Source organism: Opisthocomus hoazin, chromosome 14 (assembly GCF_030867145.1).
Source record: "Opisthocomus hoazin isolate bOpiHoa1 chromosome 14, bOpiHoa1.hap1, whole genome shotgun sequence".
NCBI lineage: Eukaryota > Metazoa > Chordata > Aves > Opisthocomiformes > Opisthocomidae > Opisthocomus > Opisthocomus hoazin.
In genome coordinates, this window is record NC_134427.1 from 21,707,801 (window position 1) to 21,734,710 (window position 26,910).

General features: G+C 60.1%; 1 protein-coding gene across 1 annotated transcript in view; it reads right to left on the reverse strand.

The window, feature by feature from the left end:
- SLC16A2 (solute carrier family 16 member 2) overlaps window positions 1–23,326 on the reverse strand; it is a 46,575-nt gene extending 23,249 nt beyond the window's left edge. Inside the window, exon 1 of the mRNA XM_075435277.1 lies at window positions 23,038–23,326. Coding sequence (XP_075291392.1) covers window positions 23,038–23,326 — 289 coding nt within the window. The remainder of the gene's footprint in view (window positions 1–23,037) is intronic.
- Window positions 23,327–26,910: the final 3,584 nt, after the last annotated feature.

The following is a 26,910-nucleotide window of genomic DNA, read 5'->3' on the forward strand; positions in this document are numbered from 1 at the left end:
AATGCAAATTCTTGTGAAATCCATCCCAAAGCAACAAGGCAGCGTGTGCTCTGCAGCTGAAACCCCCCCCATGCCCAGGCTGGATTTCCCTCCCCAGCACTCCCCTCGGCAGGCCGGGAAGGTTTTTCTTCTCCGCGTCGCCTTCTGGCTTACAATTTTTGACAGATGATTCACCTACCACACACTAAAGTTACCCAACAAAGAGGAGCTACGGTCCCAACAACTCCACCTCAACCACGGGCTCCCATCCACCACGTCCCATCCAGACATCCTTCCACGAGCTACACCCCTGAGGAGGCTGGAGATCCCGCTCCTCCAATCTCTCCCGATGCTGGGTGTCTCCAGGTTGGACGAAGCTTGCCCATGTCCCATTTCCCCAGGTGAGAGCCCGGGGCTGCACGCCTGGAGGGCAGCTCTTGGGGTTCAACTGTTCTTGGGCAAAACCAGTGCCCTCGCGAAGCTCCTTGCCTGAAGGAACTGGGAGAGCCTCTTTAGTACTGGGGGGGGGAGAAAAACACGTCCCTGGGGCGAGCATCCCCTCCTTCGACTGCGCTGTCAAACACCTCACCAGCTCCTGGCCGCGTTTTAATCCAGCGATTTCGCAAAAAAACCCAGAAAAGTTCCATTTTAATTGGTGAAAATTCCCTCCTCCCGCCCGCGGAGCGCCAATCTGTAATTAGCCTTTCATGTCCAACGATGTTGATTCCTGACAGTGTTTATCTTGGCACCAGCAGCCGCTCTGAAATGCGCACACATTTGAAGACTCCAACCCCGCGTTTCATTCTCCGTACACTCGTTCATCCTCATTGTTCCCAAGCCCCTTTTCAAAACACACCCATGGGGAGAAGAAAGTATTTTTTTTATATATATATATATATATATATCTCTAAAAAAAAAACCCCTTCCAGCGTCAGGAACACCAGCAGCGAGCGCAGCACCGCCGGCACCAGCCCGGGATCCGGCTGCCCCCACAGCTCCCGGTGCTCACCCAAACCCAGGAGTCCTTCCTCCGGATTTTTTCCATCTTTCCTTGTTTGTTTTTTTTTTAAATCTAATTTTTCTCCCCGGCTGCGATGCCCCTCGGATGTCCCCCCTGCAACGCGGCGCTCCCCCCAAGGACAGAAGCCCTGTGTTCATGCGGCAGCTCTGCGGTGGGAGCGTGGGGAAAACACGGCGGGGAAACCCCCAGTAGCCCCCAGCCCCATTTTGGAGAACCCACCCCTCAGCGAGGCAAGTAGACGGGGGCCAGACCCCAAGTTTCATGATCCCTGGGCTTAATTTGGAGCGATTGGGGATTTACCCGCTCCTGGCACGCAGCAGCCACATCTCCCGCTCAGGGCTGGACCAGCAGCCCCCAGAGACCTCCCAGATGGGACTGGGTGGCCGAAGCGGGCCAGGTCCTTCCCCCCGTCCAGCCCCAAGCGCAGACGGCAGCATAGGGTGAGCGGCAGAGCCGGCGGGTCCCGAGCGGCTGCCCAGGTTGCCCGGCTCTGGGCGATCACATTGCTTCCAACAGGGCAACAAACGCAATATCTACCTAATAAACTGAAACGGCGAGTGAAGGGTGAGGGTCAGGGTCAAGGTCAGAGCCAGGGTCAAGGACAGGGTCAGGATTAGGGTCAGGGCCAGAATTAGGATTTGAGTTAGGGTTAGTGTTAGGGCCAGGGTCATGGTCAAGCTTCAAGGTTTGGGTTAGGGCCAGGATCAGGGTCATGGTCAGAGCCAGGGTCAAGGTTTGGGTTAGGGCCAGGGTCATGGTCAAGGTTAGAGCCAGGGTCAAGGTTTGGGTTAGGACCAGGGTCATGGTCAAGTACAGAGCCAGGGTCAAGGTTTGGGTTAGGGCCAGGGGTAGGATTAGGGTCAGGGTTACCGTTAGGGTTAGGATCAGGGGCAGGGTGCCCATCTCTCCCCAGCCCAACGCGCCCTTTCAGGTTGGGGTTTCCCCCAGGCCCCATGGGCTGGCTCCTCACCCCGTGTTTTCGGGGAAGCGGTTCCCACTGCCGAAGCCAGGCAGGTCCCGGAGCCGACGGCAATGATTAACCCCAGCAGGACGGTGTGGGTCAGCCGTGGCCCCAGACACCGGCTGCTGCACGTCTGAATTTTTAAGCCTTTGGAAAAGCCATGACCTGACCAAACTTCACTGGGCTTAGGCTATGATTAACCTCCTCCAGTTGCTCGTACAAGCGTGCGAAGTGCTCGCTTGCGAACAGCTCAGCACTCACGCCTCGCCATGGCCATCCTCCCGTCCCCGACAGGGCGGTGGGGACACCCTTCCTCTTTCCCCAGCCCAAAAACGTGTCATCTCCTCCGAATTCCCACCATGGCTGCTTCTTGTAACTGGCAGCCTCGTACTGGTAACCAGCTCCTGCAGCACACAGACAACTGGGAGGACAGTGCAGCTGGGGGACGGGGGAGGAGGAGCTTCGGGACCCCGTCCCCTCTGCTTTATCTGTCTCCCTTTGGAGACCACCAGCACCAAGAGACCGCTCTGCAAGACGTGGTTGTCCATCTGAGGCAAAACCATCACGTTTGCGAACGGGGCAGGGATCCGGCACCAGGACTGGACCAGTAGCACCAGGGTGTACGCCCAGCCAGCACATATGTCCCAGCATGGGAGCCAGATGAGCGCTGCCACTTTTGGGGGGACACCCAAAACCCCAAAAGGGCAGGAGGGTGGCTCCAGGGGCACCTCACCCCCTGCCCCACACTTCCCTGCACCCTGCCAGCCGTTCCACGCCCCTGGCTGTCACGGCATTTCCCTGGCTTGGAGTAGCTCAGCTGGCTTTGCGATACGCTGCCGGGACGCAGAGATCACGGCTCCCGGCCAGCAGACCTCAGAGCAGATGGCAAAGCATGGCCGCAGCTCGTGGGCTGGGCCGAAGGGCAATACCGATGGACGCCTCTATGCCAAGGTCCATGGTTCATCTCCCGGCCAGGCACAGCATCCCTGTGCATCCCTATGGGTGCCTACACCACCGCAAACCCACCGCCGCAGCTGGCAACACAGAAGAGCAACGAGGCTGGTGAGGGGTCTGGAGAACAAGTCTGATGAGGAGCGGCTGCAGGAGCTGGGGCTGTTCAGTCTGGAGAAGAAGAGGCTGAGGGGAGACCTTCTCGCTCTCCACAGCTCCCTGACAGGAGGGTGTAGTGAGGGGGGGGTTGATCTCCTCTCCCAAGTAACCAGCGAGAGGATGAGAGGCAATGGCCTCAAGTTGTGTCAGGGGAGGTTCAGATTGGATATTAGAAAAAATTTCTTCACCAAAAGAGCGGTCAGGCCTTGGACCAGGCTGCCCAGGGCAGTGGGGGAGTCCCCATCCCTGGAGGGGTTCAAAACATGTGTAGATGTGGCACTTGGGGACATGGTTTAGCAGCCATGGTGGTGTTGGGTTGATGGTTGGACTTGATGATCTTAGAGGTCTTTTCCAACCTATGATTCTACGATTCTACAATCGCCATCTACAAGGTGATATTATACCCGAGACGCGGCTACAGGACCCCAGCAATCCCCAGCGTTACTCCAGGGTGAAAGCACCTAGGGCATCCCAATCCCTTGATGCCTCAGGGAGAAGATGGGACGGCTCCTGGCTCCCGAGGGGAGGCAGTTGGGTCCCCCTTCCGGAACGCAGCTGGTGGCCCAAAACTGCTCCATCCCTTGAGAAATTTCTGTCTCCTCTTCCCCTCTCCCAGCCAGCAAACCCTGCCTGGGCTGCGTTTGGGAACCCTCCGCCTTCTGCGGGAAGGCTGGGGTGAGAAAGGATGCTTTTTTCCAAGCTGGAAGAGACAGAAAAGCTCCCTTCTTTGCCAAATTTCTCCCGAGCCATCTTCTGTTTCCCATTACCGGCGAGAAGAAAACCTCTGGCTGAGGTCTGCACTCCTCCCACTGCAACTCCCACGGGCACTTGTCAACATCCCAGTAAAAAAAGGAGAATTAAACCCAGTCGACCTGGCTGGCCGGGACGCAGGACCCCGCAGAGCGAGGACCGGCGGTGGGTGGAAAACAAACCCCCTGCTCTGCTCTTACATCTGCCCCATGGAAACTTTTCAAGTCCAGTTGCTGGCAGGAGCCGGGCTGATCCCAGCTGAATTCCTTCCACTTACCAGCAAATAAATAGCAGTTAAAGGGAGGGAAAGAGAAAAACACCCTTTTTTTCAAAGGGAGAACAAAGAGGCTGGGGCAAATAAATGGAGGCGAAATGTTGGGCCGGTCACAGCCTGACGAAGATCTTTTTCCCTTCCCAGTTGGGTACTTGACAGCCTTCCCTTTCAGTTAATTAAGTGATACTCAGAAAGAAAAATACCTCCAGCCCTTTGCCAGCCCTGACCATTACGGGGAGAGTCCCAGCGCGCCCGAGACCAAAGCCAGGAGCCCTGGCCACAGCTCCTCAGCCCGGCCCTGGACAGACATGGGTGGCCCAAGCACTTCAACCACCGTTTTTCAGACAAATGGGTGCCGTTGCAGGACATCTATGGTCTCCTCCCAGCCCTGGCAGACTTCTGCCCACCTTCTTCTCCAAACCCTCCAGTGATGAGCATCCCCAGCCTTCCCCTAGACAAGGGCTGGTCTTCTCGCTCTCCACAGGCTTCTCCCGACCAACACCTTCCTTGCTGCAAAATTTCAAAGCGTCCCTTTGCAACCCATCCCTCACCGGACAGAGAGAACAGCTTATTACCTTTTTTGCAACTTTTTAGGGCGCGGAAGGCAGTGACGTGCCTTCCCTTGTCCCACAGGAACATCCCCAGCCCGGGCTCCAGCACCGCACATCGTTCCCCCTCATCTCCTCCACATCTCCCAGTTGACCCAACCCTTTCCCGGTGCATTGTGCTCAGCAGAGACACCTTCCCGCGTCCCTCCTGGGGACTGATTAACAATTAATTGTCCCTTACCCCTCCCCTCCAGCACAACGGGGTGCCTGGCTGTTGTCACACTGCACCCCAACACTCCGCAAAGGCACCTCCCCAAAAACCCATCCAACGGCTGCTGACTTTTGAACCCCGAAGGCGGTTTGGTGCTTCGGAGAGCACCGGGGAGCACGGCTGCGTGCTGCAGGGAGCAGGGCAGGGACCTGACGGCAGCCTTCCTCCGGCGGGATGGGGATGGGGCGGAAAGAGCCAAACCTCCCAAGCAACCATCAGTCAAGGATGGGGCACCCTGAGGACGAGCAAGGTTGGAAGAAAGGATCACAGAATCCCAGAATCCCAGAATGGTTGGGGTTGGAAGGCACCTCTGTGGGTCACCCAGCCCAACCCCCTGCCCAAGCAGGGTCACCCACAGCAGGCTGCACAGCACCGCGTCCAGGCGGGGCTGGAATATCTCCAGAGAAGGAGACTCCACAGCCTCCCTGGGCAGCCTGGGCCAGGGCTCCGTCACCCTCAGAGGGAAGAAGTTCTTCCTCATGTTCAGCTGGAGCTTCCTCTGCTTCAGTTTGTGCCCATTGCCCCTTGTCCTGTCGCTGGGCACCACTGGAAAGAGTCTGGCCCCATCCTCCTGACCCCCACCCTGCAGATATTTGTAGGCATTTCTAAGGTCCCCTCTCAGCCTTCTCTTCTCCAGGCTGATCAAGCCCAGCTCCCTCAGCCTCTCCTCGGAGGAGAGATGCTCCAGTCCCCTCCTCATCCTTGTAGCCTCTGCTGGGCTCTCTCTAGCAGCTCCTCCTCTTTCTTGAACTGGGGAGCCCAGAACTGGACAGAGCACTGCAGATGTGGCCTCACCAGGGCAGAGCAAAGGGGAAGGAGAACCTCCCTCGACCTGCTGGCCACACTCCTCTTGATGCACCCCAGGATATCATTGACCTTCTTGCCAACCCCTGCGTCCCTCCCGGCAGCACCCACACGCACTGCTGTCACTGCCGGCTCTGCATCACCGCAGCCTGCCCTCTAACCACCTCCCCCAGCCCATAACCACCCCACAGAGACCCCCCTCCGAGCTCCAGGGGAAAACAAATCCTGCAGCAACCTCAGCCTGAGCACACCTGGGGCAAGCGCCCCGAAACGGAGAGTGCTGGGGCGGCGGCGATGCCTCCCCCACGGCACCCGAGCAGAGTCCCCCGCCCAAATATTACCAAAATATTTCAGTTATGTTACTTATTTGCTTACACCCAACGAGGCCCCGATTTCCCCCGAGACAAAGTCAATAGCAGACTATAGACGGGGTGAGAAATATGAAAGGGAAAATCGAGGCGGCGGCGGCTGCGGGCGCTTTCCGAAGGGGAAGCCCCTCTCCAGGCTGCGCCAGCTTTTAAGTTGTTTTGCCCCCGAGGAGCTTCATTCGCAGAGGAGAGAACCCCTCCCTGCAACGGCCTCTTCCATCTGGGCTCTCCCACCACGCCGGTGCCGGTGCTCAGCCCCAGCCCAAACCCTCCCGCAGCACGAAGGACGGGGCAAGGCGATGACCGACCGCAGCGGGTGATCCATCGGGGAGTCCCCTCCGTCAAGCGAGTATCTCTAGAAATCGAAATGAATGAAGGAAAGCTGTCTGTAAGCAGGTCGAGCGGAGCCCTCACGCGGGCACGCAGCCAGGGGAGCATCCTGGGCTGCCCCAGCAGCGGCCGGGCAGCCAAACGGCTCCGTGGCAGAAGATCTGGGCTCTTCTCCTCACGGCCATTAGGAAATTATTTTCCCTTCTGGTGCCAGAAAGCTCCCCGCCACGAGACACTCACGCCTCTGGAGTGCTCCTGAAGCCTACTGATGGGGGAAAAAAAAAAACCCCAACGATGCCAGACTTGCGTATCGTCATTACGCCAAACGCCCAGAGGCCAAAAGAGGGGTGAAATATCCATATCGTTTGAATCTCTTGGAGTTCCCTCACATTAAAGCACACATTTGAGAACACCTGGATTTCTCGGAAAAACAGACCGCGCTGTAATTAAGCAAATCCGATCGCTAAAGGAAACTGGAGAACAGCAACATTTTACTGTATTTAATTTTTTTCCTCAAACAGGTTATATCCCTTCGCCAATGGGCTGTTACTCTTGGCTGACCTGCTCTCATCTGAAAGTTCTTCAGACGCCGGGCGGCTTCGGCAGCCGCCCCGTGGTGTGGGGAAGGGCCAGCCCTCCCCTTCCACGCTCCAGGCGGTGGGGAAAAGCCACGGCTGAGGCGTCGACGGTGCCCAGCCCCAAGCCCTCCAGCCCATGCCCATCCACCTCGAATGGGGATCCATCATACACACACACACATATATATACATATACGTGCATATACACCCGTGTGCATCTATCTATACAAATCCACATATACATATATATTAAAAAAGCAACCCCCTGAGGGCTTTAGCCCTCACGACGGCCGCGGGCAGAGCCGGGCAGTGGGGAAAAGCCACGGCCGAGGCACCGACGCTGCCCAGCCCCAAGCCCCCCAGCTCCTGCCCATCCACCTCGAAAGGGGATCTATCATACATACATATATATACATATATACGTGCATATACGCCTGTGTGCACTATGTATACACGTCCATATATACATATATATTAAAAAAGCAGCCCCCGGAGGGCTTTAACCCCCACGACGGCCGCGGGCAGAGCCGGGCGGTGGCTTCCCCGGAGCCACGCAATGTTTAACGAGGCCGAGGGGAACTGGGGACAGCCCGGACCGTTTGAACTGCCTCGGCAGCAAAGTGCTTCGAAGACTGGTGAAACATTAATGCGCTTCCCCGGAGAAATGCCTGCGCTTTTTGCTGCATCAAGGGCTTTGAAATCAGAATAAACAACAGGGCAGGTTAATGAAGGTTTCTGTCTGTTACTGGGCAAGTTTTGGCCCTCCGGCGGTCCAGGTTTGAAAGCCGTACATCCCACCCCCGTGGCCGGAGAGCCTCCTCTTCCTCCCCGTGGAAACGCTGCACCTTGGGGTAGGGGCAGGAACCAGAATGACCCTGTTTCCACAGGTGCCAGGCACGGGACTGCTGTCGGTAACGCACACCGCAGCCCCCAGCCTTGTTTGCAAGCGCCTCAGCTCCAGTTTCTCCCGTGAAGCCCACCCGTGCCCAGGAGCAAAGGGAAAAACAGTGGCCAAGCAGCTTCAGCTGAAGCCCCCCCAAGATCTCGGGGTAAGGAGGGGTGCGAGAGGCCACGGGCAGCGCCGGGATGCAAAGCCCCCAGCGTGGGGGGGATCTACCCCCACCGCTCGCCCCAGCACCGGACCGTGGAGATCTGGTGGAAGACCCCAGCCCACCGGCCGCTCTGCGACGGTGGCATTACGGGTGAGCAGAGGAGGGCGAGGGTGCCGAACGCCATGAAGCTTCGGCGTGGTGAGGAGCGGTGAGACGCATGGAGCTGTAGGGGAACAGGGTGATGGAGAAGCCGAACTCAGGCTCGGTGGGCTCCCGTGCTGCTGCCAGTCCCGCCGGGCATCGAGGCGGTGGGGCATCATGCGGCGTTGGCAGAGGCTCGCTCCCGTCTCCATTGCTCAGGAGACGAATACCAGCCGCTTCTCGCTTAACCAGCCTGGCCATCGGGCTGAGCCAAAACCAATCCTTCCATCAGAAAATGGAACAGGAGCTGGACACGTCACCGGCCCTAACGGGGCAGCCAGCCAACAACCTGCCGCTAGCACACTGGCCCCAGCATCCTCCTTCGGCAGCTCTTTATCCTCTTCCCAGATGAAGTCCGAGCTTTGCCCCGGCACAGCCAGCTGATAAAAGAGAGGGGCTACCTGCCGCAAACAGTGCCAGCGGGTGGCCCAGGTGCCAGCATCACCCGGCAACGCCGGATATTTCGCAATGGCCAAGTCCTGCTTCGGAAGCAGAGGAAACATTAAAACGCCCAACGATGCTGATTTTTGTGCTGCTCTCCCTGGCATCATCCTCCCAACAGCTTTTTGGGGTTGGGGTTTTTTTTTTTTCCCATCTTCCCTCTTAATTTTTTTTAGATAAACTAAACTGGCTCCCCGGTTCAAGAAAGATGAGGAGCTGCTGGAGAGAGTCCAGCAGAGGGCTACGAGGATGATGAGGGGACTGGAGCATCTCTCCTCCGATGAGAGGCTGAGGGAGCTGGGCTTGATCAGCCTGGAGAAGAGAAGGCTGAGAGGGGACCTTAGAAATGCCTCTAAATATCTGCAGGGTGGGGGTCAGGAGGACGGGGCCAGACTCTTTCCAGTGGTGCCCAGCAACAGGACAAGGGGCAATGGGCACAAACGGAAGCAGAGGAAGCTCCAGCTGAACACGAGGAAGAACTTCTTCCCTCTGAGGGTGACGGAGCCCTGGCCCAGGCTGCCCAGGGAGGCTGTGGAGTCTCCTTCTCTGGAGATATTCAAGACCCGCCTGGACGCGGTGCTGTGCAGCCTGCTCTGGGTGACCCTGCTTGGGCAGGGGGTAGGACTGGGTGACCCACAGAGGTTCCTGCCAACCCCTGCCATTCTGGGATTCTGTGAAAAATCTGATCAACTGCCTTCACTGAGCAGAAAAGCTCTCTGCCACCCTGCTGTAAAAATTGCTTTCTGTCTTTTTTTCTGCTGCGCGTTTCCTTTTACGAGGTCAGTGGGGAGGAACCGTGGTGGGAGAAGGCTGCGGATGGAGATGGAGTAGCTGGGAAACCTGGGATTGTGGGATCTTGTCCCAAGGGAGGGAAACAAGCTCTGAAATCCAGATTGGGGCTAATCCTATCTCCAGCAGTAATTTCGGATGGGCCAGTGAGGGTTAACAGCCAGCCACAGAGGTCAGGTCAGGACCTGAAGTACCTCCACTCCCCGGCTGTCTGGTTCACGCTTTGGTTGATGAACTGAAGCAGGGCAGAGTTTAACAGCTTAAAAAAAGAAAAAGAAAAAAAAAATCTGCCATGATTTCTTTGCTTCGGGCAACACGTTTGATTTTCTACGATTCTCCCTTCATGAAGGCCCTCTCCCAGCATGCAGATCCCAAGGGCCAGGCTCTCCCAGCTAAAAGCCTGCGCCTTGTCCCCAGGTGTCCTGAGCTTCCACCTCCCCACCCTGCAGATGTCACAACAGGCACGGCAAAACTCCAGCTCTGGGTGAGAAACCCACTCTGCACCCACATGGGTCTCGCAAATTCCCGTTTTCAAGGCAGAAAATCCCCAGCCAGGGCAATCTGGGCAGGGCAATGCCCCAAGTCCCGATGCTGGGAGCGTGCAGCCACCTCCACGGTGGGGAAAACTGGGACCCCACGGGTGGGAGACAAGCAGAGCTCTGGGCGTCAATGCCGATGCCCTGCTCACCTCTCCCGCACCAGCCCCAGCAGGCTGGGAAAGAGTCATAGAGTCACAGAAGCTTCGGGGTTGGAAGGGACCTCTGTGGGTCACCCAGCCCAACCCCCTGCCCAAGCAGGGTCACCCAGAGCAGGCTGCACAGCACCGCGTCCAGGCAGGGCTTGAATATCTCCAGAGAAGGAGACTCCACAGCCTCCCTGGGCAGCCTGGGCCAGGGCTCCGTCACCCTCAGAGGGAAGAAGTTCTTCCTCGTGTTCAGCTGGAGCTTCCTCTGCTTCCGTTTGTGCCCGTTGCCCCTTGTCCTGTCGCTGGGCACCACTGGAAAGAGTCTGGCCCCGTCCTCCTGACCCCCACCCTGCAGATATTTAGAGGCATTGCTAAGGTCCCCTCTCAGCCTTCTCTTCTCCAGGCTGAACAAGCCCAGCTCCCTCAGCCTCTCCTCGTAGGAGAGATACTCCCATCCCCTCCTCATCCTCGTAGCCCTCCGCTGGACTCTCTCCAGTAGCTCCTCATCTTTCTCGAACTGGGGAGCCCAGAACTGGACACGGCACTCCAGTCGCCAAATGTGAAATTTTCCTTTGCCCATCTCAGCGCGGGGGCACTGGTCGAGCGTTTCACAGGCGACACCAAGCGCGGAAAAGCTTCGTGCGAGGGCTGTAGGACGCACACCCAGCTCTCCCTCCCGAGGGCATCCAGCTCCCCAGCACAACCCCCAGTGCCCATGCGCAGCGGCGAGCACGCACCCCGCAACCTGCCCGGCGGGACGGGAAAAACCCGCAAGGGATGGAAAAACTGCATTGCCGAGGTGCCAGGGAAAAGCTGCCGAGAAAGCGGTGGACAGCATCCCCGTCGGTCCTCTCCCTGTCCGCTCCCGGGCTGGTTTCTCACCGACCGCAGGTGAGCTTGCCTGGCACCAGGGCGGTCGCCACGGCTTTTATTTGGTGCCGAATTTCCGCACGGGCAGGGTACGCGGTGGGTTACGGGCAGGAGGAGCCCGGCGAAGACCTCACACCTCCAGCAGCGCCGAGTTTCTTTTGGAAAAAAAAAAACAAACCAAAAAAACCCACAACACCGCTGATATTCACCCCTTGGCAACATCCTATCTCAATAACACTCTGCTATTATTACACTCTGCAATTAAGCGATAAAACTATAATTGCCTTATTTGACGGAGCCGGGCTTGCCTCTGCAGCCCCGTCCTGCCGGCAGGCAGGGGCTGATTGGGTTTATGGGGTGGACGGCATCACGCCGGGCATTTGAAAGCACCCGAAGCACCCTCCCGCACGGCAGACAGACGGGAGGACAGGACCCTGTGGCAGCGCTGGGCTCCCTCGCCCCAAACCTGGGTCGGCAGCATCGCCCCTGTGCCCACCCGCGCCCCGCTTCCACCCCTGCCGACCGCGGGTGGTAGCCAGGGAAGGCATCAGTGCCCTCCACCGGCTTCCGACCGGGAGACGGTCAGCTCTGGCCGGGATGGAAGCACCTAGAAAAACAAATCACAGAATCACAGAATGGTCGGGGTTGGAAGGGACCTCTGTGGGTCACCCAGCCCAACCCCCTGCCCAAGCAGGGTCACCCACAGCAGGCTGCACAGCACCGTGTCCAGGCGGGTCTTGAATATCTCCAGAGGAGACTCCACAGCCTCCCTGGGCAGCCTGTTCCAGGGGCAGCTTTTCATCCGTTCTTCCTGCGGGAAGCGGACGGTTGAGGGACCAAAGTGCAAAACCACGTCACCAGCCGCTCCCCAGCCTTCGCTGCATCCCTGGGTTCAGCATCCCAAGCCACGCAGCCGGCAGAGCCTGCCAGCGGCCGGGGCACTTGGAGAGCAGCCCTTCAGGACAGGACTCGGCACGTTCGGCCATGCCAGGGCGCTGGGTTCAGAGGAGGTGACTCCAGTTCCCCAGCCCAGCGTCCCAGCGCACCGAGCAAAGCCGTACCCAGCAGCTCTCGGGCCAGAATAAGTCCGGCTCGGTGCTTCCATCCACGCGTTTGTCACCTCCGAAAGGGCTCTGATGGGCTAGGACATCCTCAGCCCTGATTTAACTTGGTTTTCTTTAAATTTGGTGTCCCCCGAATCCTGATTCTTGCCGTTTTTTCAAGTCTTTCAGTATTTGCAGCTCTGTGGAGAGGGACCTGGGTGTCCTGGTGGACGACAGGTTGACCATGAGCCAGCAGTGTGCCCTGGCTGCCAAGAAGGCCCACTGGCATCCTGGGGTGCATCAAGAGGAGTGTGGCCAGCAGGTCGAGGGAGGTTCTCCTGCCCCTCTACTCTGCCCTGGTGAGGCCTCATCTGGAGTACTGTGTCCAGTTCTGGGCTGCCCAGTTCAAGAAAGAGGAGGAGCTGCTGGAGAGAGTCCAGCGGAGGGCTACGAGGATGATGAGGGGACTGGAGCATCTCTCCTCCGAGGAAAGGCTGAGGGAGCTGGGCTTGTTCAGTCTGGAGAAGAGAAGGCTGCAAGGGGACCTAATATATACTTACAAATATCTGCAGGGTGGGTGTCAGGAGGACGGGGCCAGACTCTTTCCAGTGGTGCCCAGCAACAGGACAAGGGGCAACGGGCACAAACGGAAGCAGAGGAAGTTCCAGCTGAACCCGAGGAAGAACTTCTTCCCTCTGAGGGTGATGGAGCCCTGGCCCAGGCTGCCCAGGGAGGCTGTGGAGTCTCCTTCTCTGGAGATATTCCAGACCCGCCTGGACGCGGTGCTGTGCAGCCTGCTGTAGGTGACCCTGCTTGGGCAGGGGGTTGGACTGGGTGACCCACAGAGGTCCTTTCCAACCCCGACCATTCTGGGATTCTGTGATTTGTCCTCAGTGCTGCGCCCGACCCTGCCAGCTCTCACCGGAGTGGTATTTGCCGGCCTTGGGAAAGAAAAAATAAAGCCCTCCAAAATCCCCGACGCGTGACCAGTTCCCAAACACACCCCAATCCGCCCGGCCCCCCCAGCCCAGAGGCCACAGTGAGGGGCCCCGCGCCCCCCTCCCAGGGCGCAGCCACAAGAAAGGCCGAGGCAAATCGCGTCGTTAGCATTCCTTCCGTTTTAATAACCCAAGGTGTCACCAGCAACGCCGGTGCTGATTTTTATCTCCGCAGCGCCTTTCAAGAGCTCCAATTTGTTTTTCTTGGAGATCTCGTTTGGTTTTATTAAAGCCGACACCGAAGAGGGAAAGAAGACATTCTGGGCCCAGAACAAAAATATCCCTGTTAAATACCCCGTATTATTTTCTTGGAAACGCTTCTCCTTCGACTTTAATTAAGCTCTCCCCAGGCTCGCAAGCTTGGCGTGCTTGGCTTCCAGGCGCGTTTAATCCCAGACAAGCTCCCCACACCCCCAGCGCTCCCCGCTTCCACCAAACTTCAGAAATAAACCGTGTTTTGCTAAAATATTTGCTAAAATATGGGGATTAATCGCTGGCCCGCCATCAAGAACGTCTTGACGTCGCCCCTTTGCCACCGGCCAGCCAAGGAGGAAACGCGCGGCCCCGGGGCCGCCCCGCTCGCTGGACAGACCCGAAAAGCAGCTTTTCTCTCTCATTTTTGTATCCTTTTATGCCTTCACAACGCTGGGTACGGAACGGGGCGCTCCATCCCTAGGGCCGCGGTGCTGCTGCGGAGCCTTGCGCAACCGCGCCGGGTGCCGCCATAATATCAGTAATTACCCCCCCTGCCATGGTAGCAGCACTCTCGGATGATTGCGAAGTTCAACACTCCGAAAGTTGGGAAATCCCAGGAGGGAGCTTGTCCGGGCATCATCTGGTGCGCAGCCATTATGTAATTACCGTCAATCTTTAATCACAGATTTATTATTTTGTGGCCATCAGATCCGATTCGGACGGCGCAGAGCACGCACAACCCCTCGCTCCAGGAGCTGCCCTTGGGTTTGATCTCCACCTTGGCGGGCTCCAGCTGTATTATTCTATGATATTATACGATCCAGCGAGCTCCCGCTGCGTCGCGCGGGGTTTTGCGCAAACCCTCCAGCTCAAATGCCCGACTCCTCGGCAAGCGCCAGCGCAGCCGCTCGCGCAGCATCCCCCCGAGAAGGGAGGGTTTCACCGCCCTCTTACGCACAGGATCCGCGGGCGGACAGATTAAGGCCAAGGGTTTGAAATAAAATGCTTCGTTTCGGTGCCCGACGCGAGATGGCCAAGAAAGGGGCTCTTGGGGATGCTGCCGGGGAGGGCGGGGGGGGCTGCGTGCCGCGGGGGTCCCCGTCCCAGCTGGTCCCCGGGGACGGGGCGACGGGTGGGTGCTCAAAGGGGGTTCCTTCGCTGTGGGCGGGTTGTTTCTCCGCGCCGAGGAGGGCCCCGGTGTTCGCCCAGGGCGAACCCCAGCGAGTCAGCCCACGCGGCGAGCACCCGCGTCGCTCCGGCAGCGCACGGGGCTTCCCCGGCCCGGGATTGCTCTGCATCAGGGAAAACAAGCTCAAAAAAAAGGTCACCCAGCTGCTAAATCCAAACCCAGGGCCAAAAAAAAAGACACAAAACCCAACAAAACCCGAAGATGGGGAGAAACGGGGTCCGGTGAGATCGCCTCCTCCGCCGTAGGGTTCCGGAGATCAAGATGCCCACGGCCGGCGGGATGCCGGCACGAGACAGCTCCAGGCTGGAGCTGCCCTGGGGTGCACAAAGCAAAGGTGCCGAGGGCCACCATGCCACCGCCGCCCTCTCGCCGGCCCCGCGCGAGCCCAGGAGGCTGCTCGGAGCACGCTGAGCTGCTCCCGGCACGGAGGGCGGCACGCCACGGCATGCCCGAGACGAGTCCCGGCAAAGCAACCCACCGCCGGCACAGGGCTGCGACCCGGCGGCCGGCCCCGAGGGCTTTCCCCCACGCCTCGCCCCGCTCTGGCTCTCGAGGGATGTGCCGGGGACGAGGCGGGAGCTCTCATCCCAGGTCATTTTTTAGGGATCTCCAAATAAAATGACATGGTGGGAATAAAAAAAAACAAACCGAAGTGTGAAAATGCGCTAATGGAAGCCAGGGCTGTGCCACCCTAGGGCGGCATCCCTGCAGCCCGGACGGAGGGTGGAGCGGCGGCCGGAGCGCTGCATCCCGCAGCCCCGTGCCGCGGGCAGGGCGATGCCGACGCCGGCAGCCCCGCGTCCTGCCTGCCTGGCGGCGGCTGGCAGGACCAGTTGTACGAGGTGGGAATGGCTGGCGCCCGCCAGCGTGTTGCAGCAATTCCCAGCGCCGCACGTCAGCTGGGTTTTGCAACCGGCCCCAACCGTCTCGGGGTGGGTGAACAGCAAGAGCCCGGCGTGAACCGAGCTCCGCAGCACCCGCGGCGGGCACCGGTGCGAGAGCCGGGCAGGGTCCCCAGGCGAGGCCCAGGCCTTTCTCCACAGGGATGAATGCCAAAAGGCAGCACCTCCTTCCCCTCGCAACAGGGAATAACCATGCTTCGAGGAAGAGGAAGGCAAAACCCAGCAGATCCCTGCTAACGGGTGCAGCAGCGTTTTCGCACGCGTGTTATATGGGCGTAGCTTGGGGGGCCCAGTCTTCTTGCCCCCCGTCGCCAGGTCGGGTACGGTCACGCCACGGACGCACAGGCTCGTGGCTGCAGAAAGCTGGGGCAAAGCAATTCCCCAGGGAAACCGCCAGCTGCAAGAGGTGGGTGCACGGCCACCGTCCTGGTCGGGAAACGCTGGCATCCTCCTCCATGCCCTGCCCAGCTCGTAGCAAACCCCCCGAGGGGTCATCATCCCCCCGCCAAAAAAGCGAGCGGGAGAGACTGAGGTCCCCGTCAGCCCGGGCACCGCTTCGCCCAGCCGCGTTGTCACGCAGCCCGCGCCGCTTTGGCAGATGTCCCACGGAGTCACCGGGATAGAAAAGCTAAAGGTTCCCCGCGCCCTATATCGAGATGCACCCGACGGATCCAAATCCCCCCGGGCACAGCGGGTATCGGTGCCGCCGTGCCACCGGGATTAGCTCCCTGTTAGCGTGGCGGGATGCGAAACCGGCCTCGCAGGCATCCCTCCGGGGACGTCCCAAAGCAACCCGGGCGCTGCCAACCCCACAGCGCTCAGCCCTGCCGGTGGGCTCGCAGCCTGGGGATGGTGGAAACCCAGATTATTTCTCCTTCCCCAAACAGCCCCACGAACCCCACTGTTACCAGGAAAGGCTGAGGGAGCTGGGCTTGTTCAGCCTGGAGAAGGCTGAGAGGGGACCTTAGAAATGCCGATCACTATCTGCAGGGTGGGTGTCAGGAGGATGGGGCCAGACTCTTTCCAGTGGTGCCCAGTGACAGGACAAGGGGCAACGGGCACAAACTGAAGCAGAGGAAGCTCCAGCTGAACATGAGGAAGAACTTCTTCCCTCTGAGGGTGACGGAGCCCTGGCCCAGGCTGCCCAGGGAGGCTGTGGAGTCTCCTTCTCTGGAGATATTCCAGCCCCGCCTGGACGCGGTGCTGTGCAGCCTGCTCTGGGTGACCCTGCTTGGGCAGGGGGTTGGACTGGGTGACCCACAGAGGTCCCTTCCAACCCCTCACCTTCTGGGATTCTCCCTGGGCAGCACTGGCTCCACGTCCACCCTGTCTGGCGGTCTCCACCACACCATTGGATTTTTGGGAAGACGGCTTCTCCCACCCCTCGCCTGGCGTGCAGCGGGACGGGGCACCCGTTGGCGCTGCCCCACAAGCGACAGGAGCCCCACGGAGTGGGATACAGAGGGCGGGAGGCCAAGGAGCTGCCCCGGGGACACGAGGCGGGATGCTGGTGACAACGCCCACGCCAGCTATGCGCAGCCGGCCCAACGGGCACGGCCAGCGAGGTCAGTGGCGCCTTCCGGCTACGGGGTTTCGCCCAACCTGATGGGTTAGGTCTATTTTAGGGTGTCGGGCGTCAACCGCCCCGGGTGATGGTCAGCTTTCAGCTGCAGAGGGTTTTTTTAGGGGGATTAAAGGCTGACTTGTCAAACCCCTGGATTTCCCCCCAAAAAGGGGTAAGGTGGCTGATGACCCCCACCGAGTCCCATGGCATTGTACCACGTCGCACTCCATCTCACTCCGCATCCACCCCAGCCCCGCACCCCACGGCATCCATCCCCTTCGTCCTCCAACCCCTCCTCCTCCTCCTCCCAGCCCACTCTCAGCGATGGAGCTCAAACCCGGCGCCTTTGAAGTTCAAACCACGATCAAATCCCACCAAGGCAACTGAAAGGACCAAAACCCAACCCCAAACCCCAAACCCACCGCACAACCCCACACGCTGCTGCTTCCTACACTGCAGCCAGGCCACGGGAGCTGCCACCGCCACCGGAAAATACAACCGAGACTGGAGCATCTCCTTGGCTGGCTGGCGGAGGACACTTAAGAATAAATTAAAACCCACTAAAACGGCAAGCGTGCTGGCTGAGAGGGGCCCCTGCAGCCTTTCAAACCAAGAACCTCCCTCGGAAACAGCACTCCGGCCTCCCAATAACCTCAATCGCTCCCCACAGCCCCAAGAACCAGGTTTAACGACGTGATGGCATTCCGTCCGCTTTTGGGGCTGCTTTATCTCACACGGCACCTTGCGCTCCGCTCCAGCGACAAAAAGCCAGTTCTTCCGAAATTCGTCCCCGCTCTCCCCGCGATCGCAAGCTCCGTCTCCCAGAACGGTCAGAGCCAAGCCGGGGAAGAGCCCGGAGCCGGCACACCGGCATCCCGCCACAAGAAACCCCCCGGAAAGCTGGGAAAGCTCTGCGGTGCCCTTCGCGCTCCCCAGATGGCAAGGCTGGGTGATAAAAAGCACTTTTTTGGCTCTTTTTTGCTGGATTTACATCCCCATCCAGGCTGTGTAAACACCGCGCATCCCTCTGCGGGGTTGGGAAATGCGGAGGAGGGCTGGAAACCCGGATGGACCCAGGGAAGCCCCCAGGAACGCCGAGCTCCACTGCACCCTCGGCTAAAGCATTTGTGACACGGGGCCAGCGCAGCTTCCTGGCAATTAATAAAATTAATTACGCACCAGTACAGGCTGGGGTGGATCTGCTGGAGAGCAGCTCTGTGGAGAGGGACCTGGGTGTGCTGGGGGATGACAGGTTGACCATGAGCCAGCCCTGGCTGCCAAGAAGGCCAATGGGATCCTGGGGTGCATGAGGAGGAGTGTGGCCAGCAGGTCGAGGGAGGTTCTCCTGCCCCTCTACACTGCCCTGCTCTCCCCATCTGGAGTGCTGTGTCCAGTTCTGGGCTCCCCAGTTCAAGAAAGAGGAGGAGCTACTGGAGAGAGCCCAGCGGAGGGCTATGAGGATGGTGAGGGGACTGGAGCATCTCTCCTACGAGGAGAGGCTGAGGGAGCTGGGCTTGTTCAGCCTGGAGAAGACAAGGCTGAGAGGGGACCTTAGAAATGCCTCTAAATATCTGCAGGGTGGGGGTCAGGAGGATGGGGTCAGGCTCTTTTCAGTGGTGCCCAGTGACAGCACAAGGGGCAACGGGCACAAACGGAAGCAGAGGAAGTTCCAGCTGAACATGAGGAAGAACTTCTTCCCTCTGAGGGTGACGGAGCCCTGGCCCAGGCTGCCCAGGGAGGCTGTGGAGTCTCCTTCTCTGGAGATATTCCAGACCCGCCTGGATGCGGTGCTGTGCATCCTGCTCTGGGTGACCCTGCTTGGGCAGGGGGTTGGGCTGGGTGACCCACAGAGGTCCCTGCCAACCCCCACCATTCTGGGATTCTGTGAAAAGCACCGAATCCCGCAGACTTGGGTAAGAAGGTGTCAACCTTCTTGCGCCCTCCCTGGCAGTGTTCAAGGCCAGGTTGGATGGAGCTCTGAGCACCCTGGTCTGGTGTGAGATGTCCCTGCTCATGGCAGGGGGGTTGGAACCAGATGACCTTTAAGTCCATTCCAACCCAAAGCATTCTCTATGGTTCTATGAACCACAGCGTCGCCTTCGAGAAAGGAGTCTCCCGGGTGCCAGCACTGGGTGACGACACCCACCACAGGTCTCAGATGCACGACTGGTTGGCCGTTTGCATTTCAAAGCGTTGGTGAGCGTGCCCTCACCCTTCCCAAAGCCCAGATCTAACATCCGGGGTAGGCGCCTTTCACTGCCGCAGGCTAAACACAGTGCACATTTGTGGCAGCCGCCCCTCCTTGGTCGCACCCGGGCCGCGGAGTGATGCTGAAATTCAGCTGGGACCACCTCCAAGAACCTCCTCAAGCGAGTTAGGCTCTCCCTGGGGTTTTCCTTCTCAGCTCGCGGTGCTCCAGCCACGCTTTCCCACCCTGGGACTCTTCTGCAGCCCAAAGCATCACCTGTGGCCTCTCCTCCCGGCCTTTCGCCGTAACTATTCACACTGAAACGCTTTATTGTCTCCAAGAAGTAAAACCCCTCTTTCTCACCAAGCCTCCATTACGACGTTGGAGGAAAAACTGCCTTTTACAGCTAAGTTCTCCTGTCCTCAGGGTGTGAAATCAGCGCTCGGGGAGAAATCCCCCACCAGAACGACTGGGAATTCAGGGATAACGACGACACCAGCTCCGCCTTGGCCTCGCGGGCACAAAGAGGACAGATGAGCCCAAGGCTGTGGTCCATGCGCCAGCCCGGCTTCCCCTGGCACAGGGCACTCCAGTGGCCTCCGCTCCCCGGCTGCGGCTGGACCAAAGGGGGGACGCTGCTCCCTGAGTTGCCACACACGGACCGGAGGACGCTGCCGGACACATGGACAAACTCAGAGGAGCCGTGGTCAAGCCAGGCCAGATCCTCAGGCCAGCTCTCCGAGCGCTTGCAGCTCCCATTGCCAGCAACCGAAACATTAAATATTAAGCAAAGAGAGTTAATCTGTACTCAGGAGATCGACCCAAAGCGGAGAAGGGGAGCAGAAAAAGATCGATAAACATTTTTCAGAAATCAATGTGCCTCTCCAGGCTGCCGTGCCGGCGCTCACCAGACCCCCGAGCACAGCACCGAGGATGCGCCTGGAGGAACAAGAGGCACCAAGACGTGCCGCCCTCCCGGCTCTCCCCCGCGATCCGGAGCACCCCACCGGGACCCTCGGGTGCCTTGGGTGCAAGCGGGACCTCCTCGGCTGAGGGCAGAGCCCTGGCCGGGAACAGGCTCACCCTGTGCTCCCCTCTCCGGAGCCTGGGAGAGCATCCAAGCAGCAGCAGAGCAGATATCGATCGAAGAGCGTCAACACTCCAGTTAACACTTACCAGGACCGCTCTGCCGCTCGGATCGGCTTTCGGAAGGCGAGCACGCCAGGATGGCTCCGCCGTCCCTCGGCACCGCAGCGGCCGAGCCCCGCGGATCCCTCGGCACCGGAACGAGCGTTGTACAATCGGAGGGAAACGCCACCGTTCATCTCCCAGCAAATGCTTTCAAGCATCACCCAACACCCCTTCGGCAGGGCAGGCCGGTAATTTTTTTTTTTTTTTTTTTCCTGGCTGAGCGCTCACATGTATATTATTTTTTTTTTTTTTTTATTCCAGCCTCAGCGATTCCCCCTCCGAGCCCTCCGCTCCCCCCGAAAGCAAACAAACCCGAAAGCACAGAGTGTGCCTTGCAGAAGTCCTGGCTGCGGCGTCCCGCGGCGCGGGGGCACGCGGTGCTCCCGGCGCGGTGCGGTATATTTCTTTCCGACAACGGCGCCTATGCATTCGATGCATTGTTGCCAGAGGCTTTGTTTTCCCAGCCTGACCCCAGACCTGAACTCGGCAGATCCTGCGTTTCTCAAGATCAAACGCGAGAAAAACGTGACCGATGCAAACAAGAAATAAACCTCGATAATTATAGCCATGTGCTGGGGCGGCTATTGTTCAGTGCAGACTAGTACCTGCTTTAGCATAAACATAGCCCTATTTTTAAAGGGATGCCTGACCAGCTTACAACATCACTCCCCATCTTGCCTCCAAACGTCCCCTTTGATACAGGGCCGCCTTCCCCAGAGCACACAGGAGACTCCAGAGCGGAGCCAAAGGGCCGAGTGATGCTCCCACGGCCGGCAGCGGAGCGGGGAGCGGGTCCTCGTCCCCCCGACCCACTCCCAGTTGGCGGAGGACGAGGAGGACCGCAGGGTTGGGGTCCCAGACGAGGGGGTCTGGCTGTTGCTAGCAGCCGGCGTGATGTCGGGGGACAAACGGCCAGCGCCGGTCTTTTCAGGAAGGCCGTATCACGATATTTTCCCCAATTATGTCTGCATGCAAACGAGCGCCGCGGGGAAATTATGCAACGCTGAGTGGGGAGGGGAGGGAGGCAGGGCTGGAGGGGGGGGCCCCACGCTGCACCCCGCTGCCCTCGGCCCCAGCCAGCGCAGCTGCAGCCCCCGAGGGGCCGTGCTCCCCGCGGCAGATGGGCTCCATCACCGCCACCGCTCCCCTCCGCCGCCGGCGACCGCTCGAGCCTCAGCCCTGCAGCCCATGCATCGCGGCACGGCGGCTATTAACGGCCTCTTCGTTAAGTGCCCAGACCAAAATGCATATATTCGTCACCCAGGCAATCTAATTACCGAGCCCGGGTTCACCCCGCACGCCCACACGCCTTTCTTTTTCGAGGCCTCTGTGCGGTCACCGCTGTAAATAAATAGATGGCAGGAGGCAGACGCTGACTCCTATAGCCTCCGTCTTGGGCACCGAGCCTTTAAACCACCAGAACTCGCAGTATTTAATTTCTTTTATTACCGCTTCTACCTTTAGAGCTCTGCCTTAGGCTTTCTAGATACGATCGCAGGGAGCAGGAAACCAAGCGCTCTGTGATGAGCTTCCTGGGGATCACACGCACGCAGCCCATCAATCACCCTAATTACAACCGGCCACACGTCCGCAGCTCCCTCGCCGCACTCCGTTACCGCCCGTAATTACAGGACTGCGTTGTTTCTCCGGTAACGGGATCGCAGAGTTAATTTGTGACCCGTAGACGCGGGCGCATCTCGTAACGGCACTTCGTCCCGGCGCGCTCATCGCTGTGATCGCCAGTCACGTCGTCAGCCAAGCGGAGGCAACGCCGGTCCCCAAAATAAGACTTTCAGGTCCCCACACGGCTGCTCCCCGCAACACGCTCCCACTTCGGCTTCTGACTGCTGCCCGTGTCCCACCCGGAGCCAGGACACCACCGCAAGCAGGTTCCCTCAACGCCAATGCTTGTCTCTACCCACCAGATAAAGGCAAGGTGGGCCACGGGTGTCCATCACAGGGACACGTGTGACCTTCTCGAGGAGGATACCAAGGCCTGGGGCAAGGCTGGGCCTCCCAACACCCAGTATCCATCACAGATCCACTGGGACCACCACCCCCACCAAGACTACTCAAGCAGCGGGGTCTTTGCAGCCAGGGAAGGTCCGTTTTCTCCGTGTTAACACTCCACGGTCTCGACCCTGGCTGATTCTGTAGGTCCTACCAAAACACACACAGCTGCGTGCGGTTTGTGGGTCTCGCTGCTAACGGGCGCCCACTCCTCCAGACCCCGTGCCGCCCGCGGAGGCTTTCCCGCCAAGCAGGGATGACTCGGAGGAAGAGCGTCGGCGAGGCAGATGCCATCCCGAAGCCAACCCCGGGTGGCTGAAAAAAACCCTCCATCCGTAATCAAACGACGAGGAGGACAGAAACTCAACGGGGGTGGCCCACGCACCCCCGCCGCTGCGGCGTCGCCCTCCGTCACCCCGACACCCCGCCAGCGGGACACGCTCCGGGCGCGCTTTGCCGACGAATCGCTTTTAATTGAGCGCGGCGGGAGCTGAGAAACACACGACGCTGCCGGAGATAAAATATATAACCGGGGCTCCGAGGATGGAGGGGGCAGGGAGCGGACCCGGGTTCAACGCATCCGAGCGGGAGCTGCCAGCCCCGGGGTGGCGGGGCGAGGTGCAAACCCCGAGGTGCTGGTCCAGACCCCCCCCCCCCCCCCTCAATGCTGGGAGTTGGGAAGGGGTGGGTGGGGAGGACCGGGGACCCCCCCCCCCCCCCGGTACCTGTTTTAAACTCCAGCGCCGGGTCCTTCTCGCCCTGGCCCAGGTCGCTCTGCAGCATCATGTAGAGGATGCCGAAGGAGTTGTGGATGCCGAAGATGGAACCGTTGCACCAAGCGGCGGCGAAGACCACCACCCAGCCGAAGCCGCCCTCGGGGGGCTGGAAGGGCGCGGGGGGCCCGCTCGGCTCGGCCCCGGCCCGCGGTTCGTCCTCCCCCGCCGCCGGCTCCTTCTCGCCCCGCTCCGCCATCGCGGCCCCGCTCCGGCCTCCGCCCCGCAGCCGGTCCCACATGCCCGTCTGCCGGCCCCCCCGCCCGGCCCCTCCTGCCGCAGCCTCCCTCCCCGCCTCCCCTCCTCCTCCTCCTCCTCCTCCTCCTCCATCCTCCTCCTCCCCCATCGCCCGACCCCCTCCCGACCCGCGGCGGGGGCCCCCCCGCACCGCACACACCCCCCCCCCCGCCCTGTTCCGTCCCCCCCCTCCCCGCCCGCGGGCGGTGCTTAAAGGCGGCCCCGCATCTCCCGCCGCCGCCGCCGCATCCTGCAGCGAGCGGGAGCAGCCCCGGGGCGGGCCGCCGCCAGCACCGCCCCCGCGGGGCCCGGCCGGGCCGAGGGAGCCACCCCCCGCCCCCTTCCTCCTCCTCCTCCTCCTCCTCCCCACAACCCCTCCCTCCGCTCCGCTGCCCCCGGCCCCGCAGCTGCGGGAGCGGCCCCGGCGTGGGGCGAGGGGGGGGGCTTCGATGGCCGCGCTCCGCCAGCAACCCCCCCCATAAACAAATAAATAAATAGATAAAGGAATAATTTTGAGAGCGGTTTTGTGACACCAGCCCCGCAGCTTCACCCCGGCAGCGAGCGGGGGTCACCCCGCATCTTTGATGGCCGCGCTCCGCCAGTAATCCCCCCCCCATAAATAAATAAATAAATAAGTAAATACATACATACATACATACACACATAAATAAATAATTAATAAATTTTGAGAGCGGTTTTACAACACCAGCCCCACCGCCTCACCCCAGCAGCGAGAGGGGGGTCACCCCGCATCTTCGATGGCCGCACTCTGCCAGCAACCCCCCCCATAAATAAATAAATAAATACATACATACATAAACACATAAATAAATAAATAAGCATATTTTGAGAGCGGTTTTACACCAGCCCCGCCGCTTCACCCCAGCAGTGAGAGGGGGGTCACCTTGCATCTTCGATGGCCGCGTTCCGCCAGCAACCCCCCCCAATAAATAAATAAATAATAACATAAACACATAAGTAAATAAATAAATATATTTTCGGAACGGTTTTACAACACCAGCCCTGCAGCTTCACCCCGGCAGTGAGCGGGGGTCGCCCCGCGTCGCCCCGTGTTCGGGTTAGTGGAGGCGGCCAGGATGGAGCCGGCTGGCTCGCGCGATCGGCTCTGCCTCGTCTCCCGATAAATAATCACGAACCCCGCCGACGATAAATAACCACGACCCCGCCGGCGTATTAAAGCCCGTCTTCTCAGGCGCTGGAGGTGTTCACGCTTTAATCGGTGCCGAGCCGGAGTTATTCTGCTTTCTCTCCGCTAATGGCTGTGTCGGTGTCAGATTCCTATCGAGTTAAAATAACACGCCCCAGCCTCCCGCCGCTCTTTCTTTCCCCCCCGGGGTTATTAATTACGAGCGCCTGGCGAGGCGGCGGGGCAGGGCCACGCTCCCAGCACCCTCTCCCCGCTTCTCCCACCGCCCGAGAGCAGCGCCCGGCCGCGGCGCGGGCGAGCTGCGGGCTGGGAAGGCGTTTGCCTGCGTGCCGCGGCTCGCCGGGCTTGGCGAAGACCCTCTGGGACGTTGCTACAGCCAGAAAAACCTCTCCTCGGCCTTGCCCGCCCGCTCCCAAGCGCGAATCGCCGCCGGCTGCGGGGTCACTCCATGGCCATCCTCTTCCTCCCACCCAGGGATGAAGCAGGGGTTCTCCCCGGCTCCAAGCAGCCCGCGTTGTGCCTTGGCCGGACCCGAGCCGGAGCGACGCGATGACGGGAGACGCGGCCTTGTCTCCTCGCCTTCCCGCTTCGCCGCCGAGCCCAAATCCCCCTCGACCTGGTGGGGTGGCCGCTGCGCTCGGGTCAGCCTCCGCTGCTGGGGGAACTGCATTTTTTATTTCTCTTCCTTTCTGCTGGAGTCTCCTCCCCGGATCCCCGGATCCCCGGCTCGGCGTCGCGGCCGGGGGAAGGCTTGGGAGGTTCGGGAGCATCTTCCACTGCCCTCTGCCGACACGCGGAGCCGGATTTCCACAACCGTTTTGCCGTAGGGCCGGCTGAGGTTGCCGGCCTGCTCGTTATTTTCTCATCACCCCCAGCAGCCTGCGAGGGAACGGGTTTGGGGCGCGCCAGGCTGTGCGCTGGGGAGCTCCCCCCCCAAATTACCACTCCCCGCAGCAGCAGAGCTGGCACCGGAGGAAAAACAGCAGCGAGAGAGCGGTGGGAGAGCCCTTTGCCGCAGCACGCACCGCCTCGCGGAGACTTCATCCCTCCGGAGCTGCAGAAGGCTCTCACGGACGGGAAAGCGGGGAGGGGGGGGGTTAATATTCCCGTGGACTTTGAGCTAGACACAAAACCCACCGAGCGGCTTCTCTCCTGGGTGTCGGCTGCGCGGCACCTCGACGGGGCATTGCGGTGCCAGCCATCGCTGCGGCTTCCCAGGCTGGGCTGGATGATGCCCCCAGTAAAATCGCTGGGGGAGGCTGAGCGAAGCGGGGTGTAAAGGCTGGACTGGTTGTACTGGTGGAGGCTCCAACCAGTAGGCAGCTGCGCCCTGGGAAGCTCCGGAAGCGTCGGGCAGAGAGGGCTCTGCCCACTGGTGCCGGACCAGCTTTAATTTAGGGTGAAGCTGGCTCGGAAAGGGATGCGGAGGATGGCTGCGGCCGAGCCGGGCGCTCCGGGACCCCCATCCGACATCCCCGGAGAGCTGGCAGGCAGCGCCTCGAGTCGTCGCAGCCGATGGGCTTCCGGTTTCCTGGGCAAAGCGTGGCTGCCAGCAGCTTGTTGCTCGCCTCCGAAACGTGGTGCCAGAGCCTCTGCCGAAGGGATCGATGGCTACGAAACGAGTGCATTTGATTTTGGGGAAGGGGAGGAGTGACGGAATGGGAATACCTTATGCAAACCCCTTGGGGAGCATCACAGCGGGACGTGGCCTCGGAAGAGAACGCGAGCTCCCGACAGGGTTTGCCACCTGGCTTTGCTTCGGTGGGCGTTATCGCAGAGGAACGGATAGCACGTGGGCAGCCCGAAGGGACACGGCAGCAGTCACCCACAGAATCTCAGAATCCCAGCATGGTGGGGGTTGGCAGGGACCTCTGTGGGTCACCCAGTCCAACCCCCTGCCCAAGCAGGGTCACCCAGAGCAGGCTGCACAGCACCGCGTCCAGGGGGGTCTGGAATATCTCCAGAGAAGGAGACTCCACAGCCTCCCTGGGCAGCCTGGGCCAGGGCTCCGTCACCCTCAGAGGGAAGAAGTTCTTCCTCATGTTCAGCTGGAACTTCCTCTGCTTCAGTTTGTGCCCGTTGCCCCTTGTCCTGTCACTGGGCACCACTGGAAAGAGTCTGGCCTCGTCCTCCTGACACCCACCCTGCAGATATTTAGAGGCATTTCTAAGGTCCCCTCTCAGCCTTGTCTTCTCCAGGCTGAACAAGCCCAGCTCCCTCAGCCTCTCATCGGAGGAGAGATGCTCCAGTCCCTTCATCATCCTCGTAGCCCTCCGCTGGACTCTCTCCAGTAGCTCCTCATATTTCTTGAACTGGGGACCCCAGCACTGGACACGGCACTGCAGATGGGGCCTCCCCAGGGCAGAGTAGAGGGGCAGGAGAACCTCCCTCGACCTGCTGGCCACACTCCTCTTGATGCA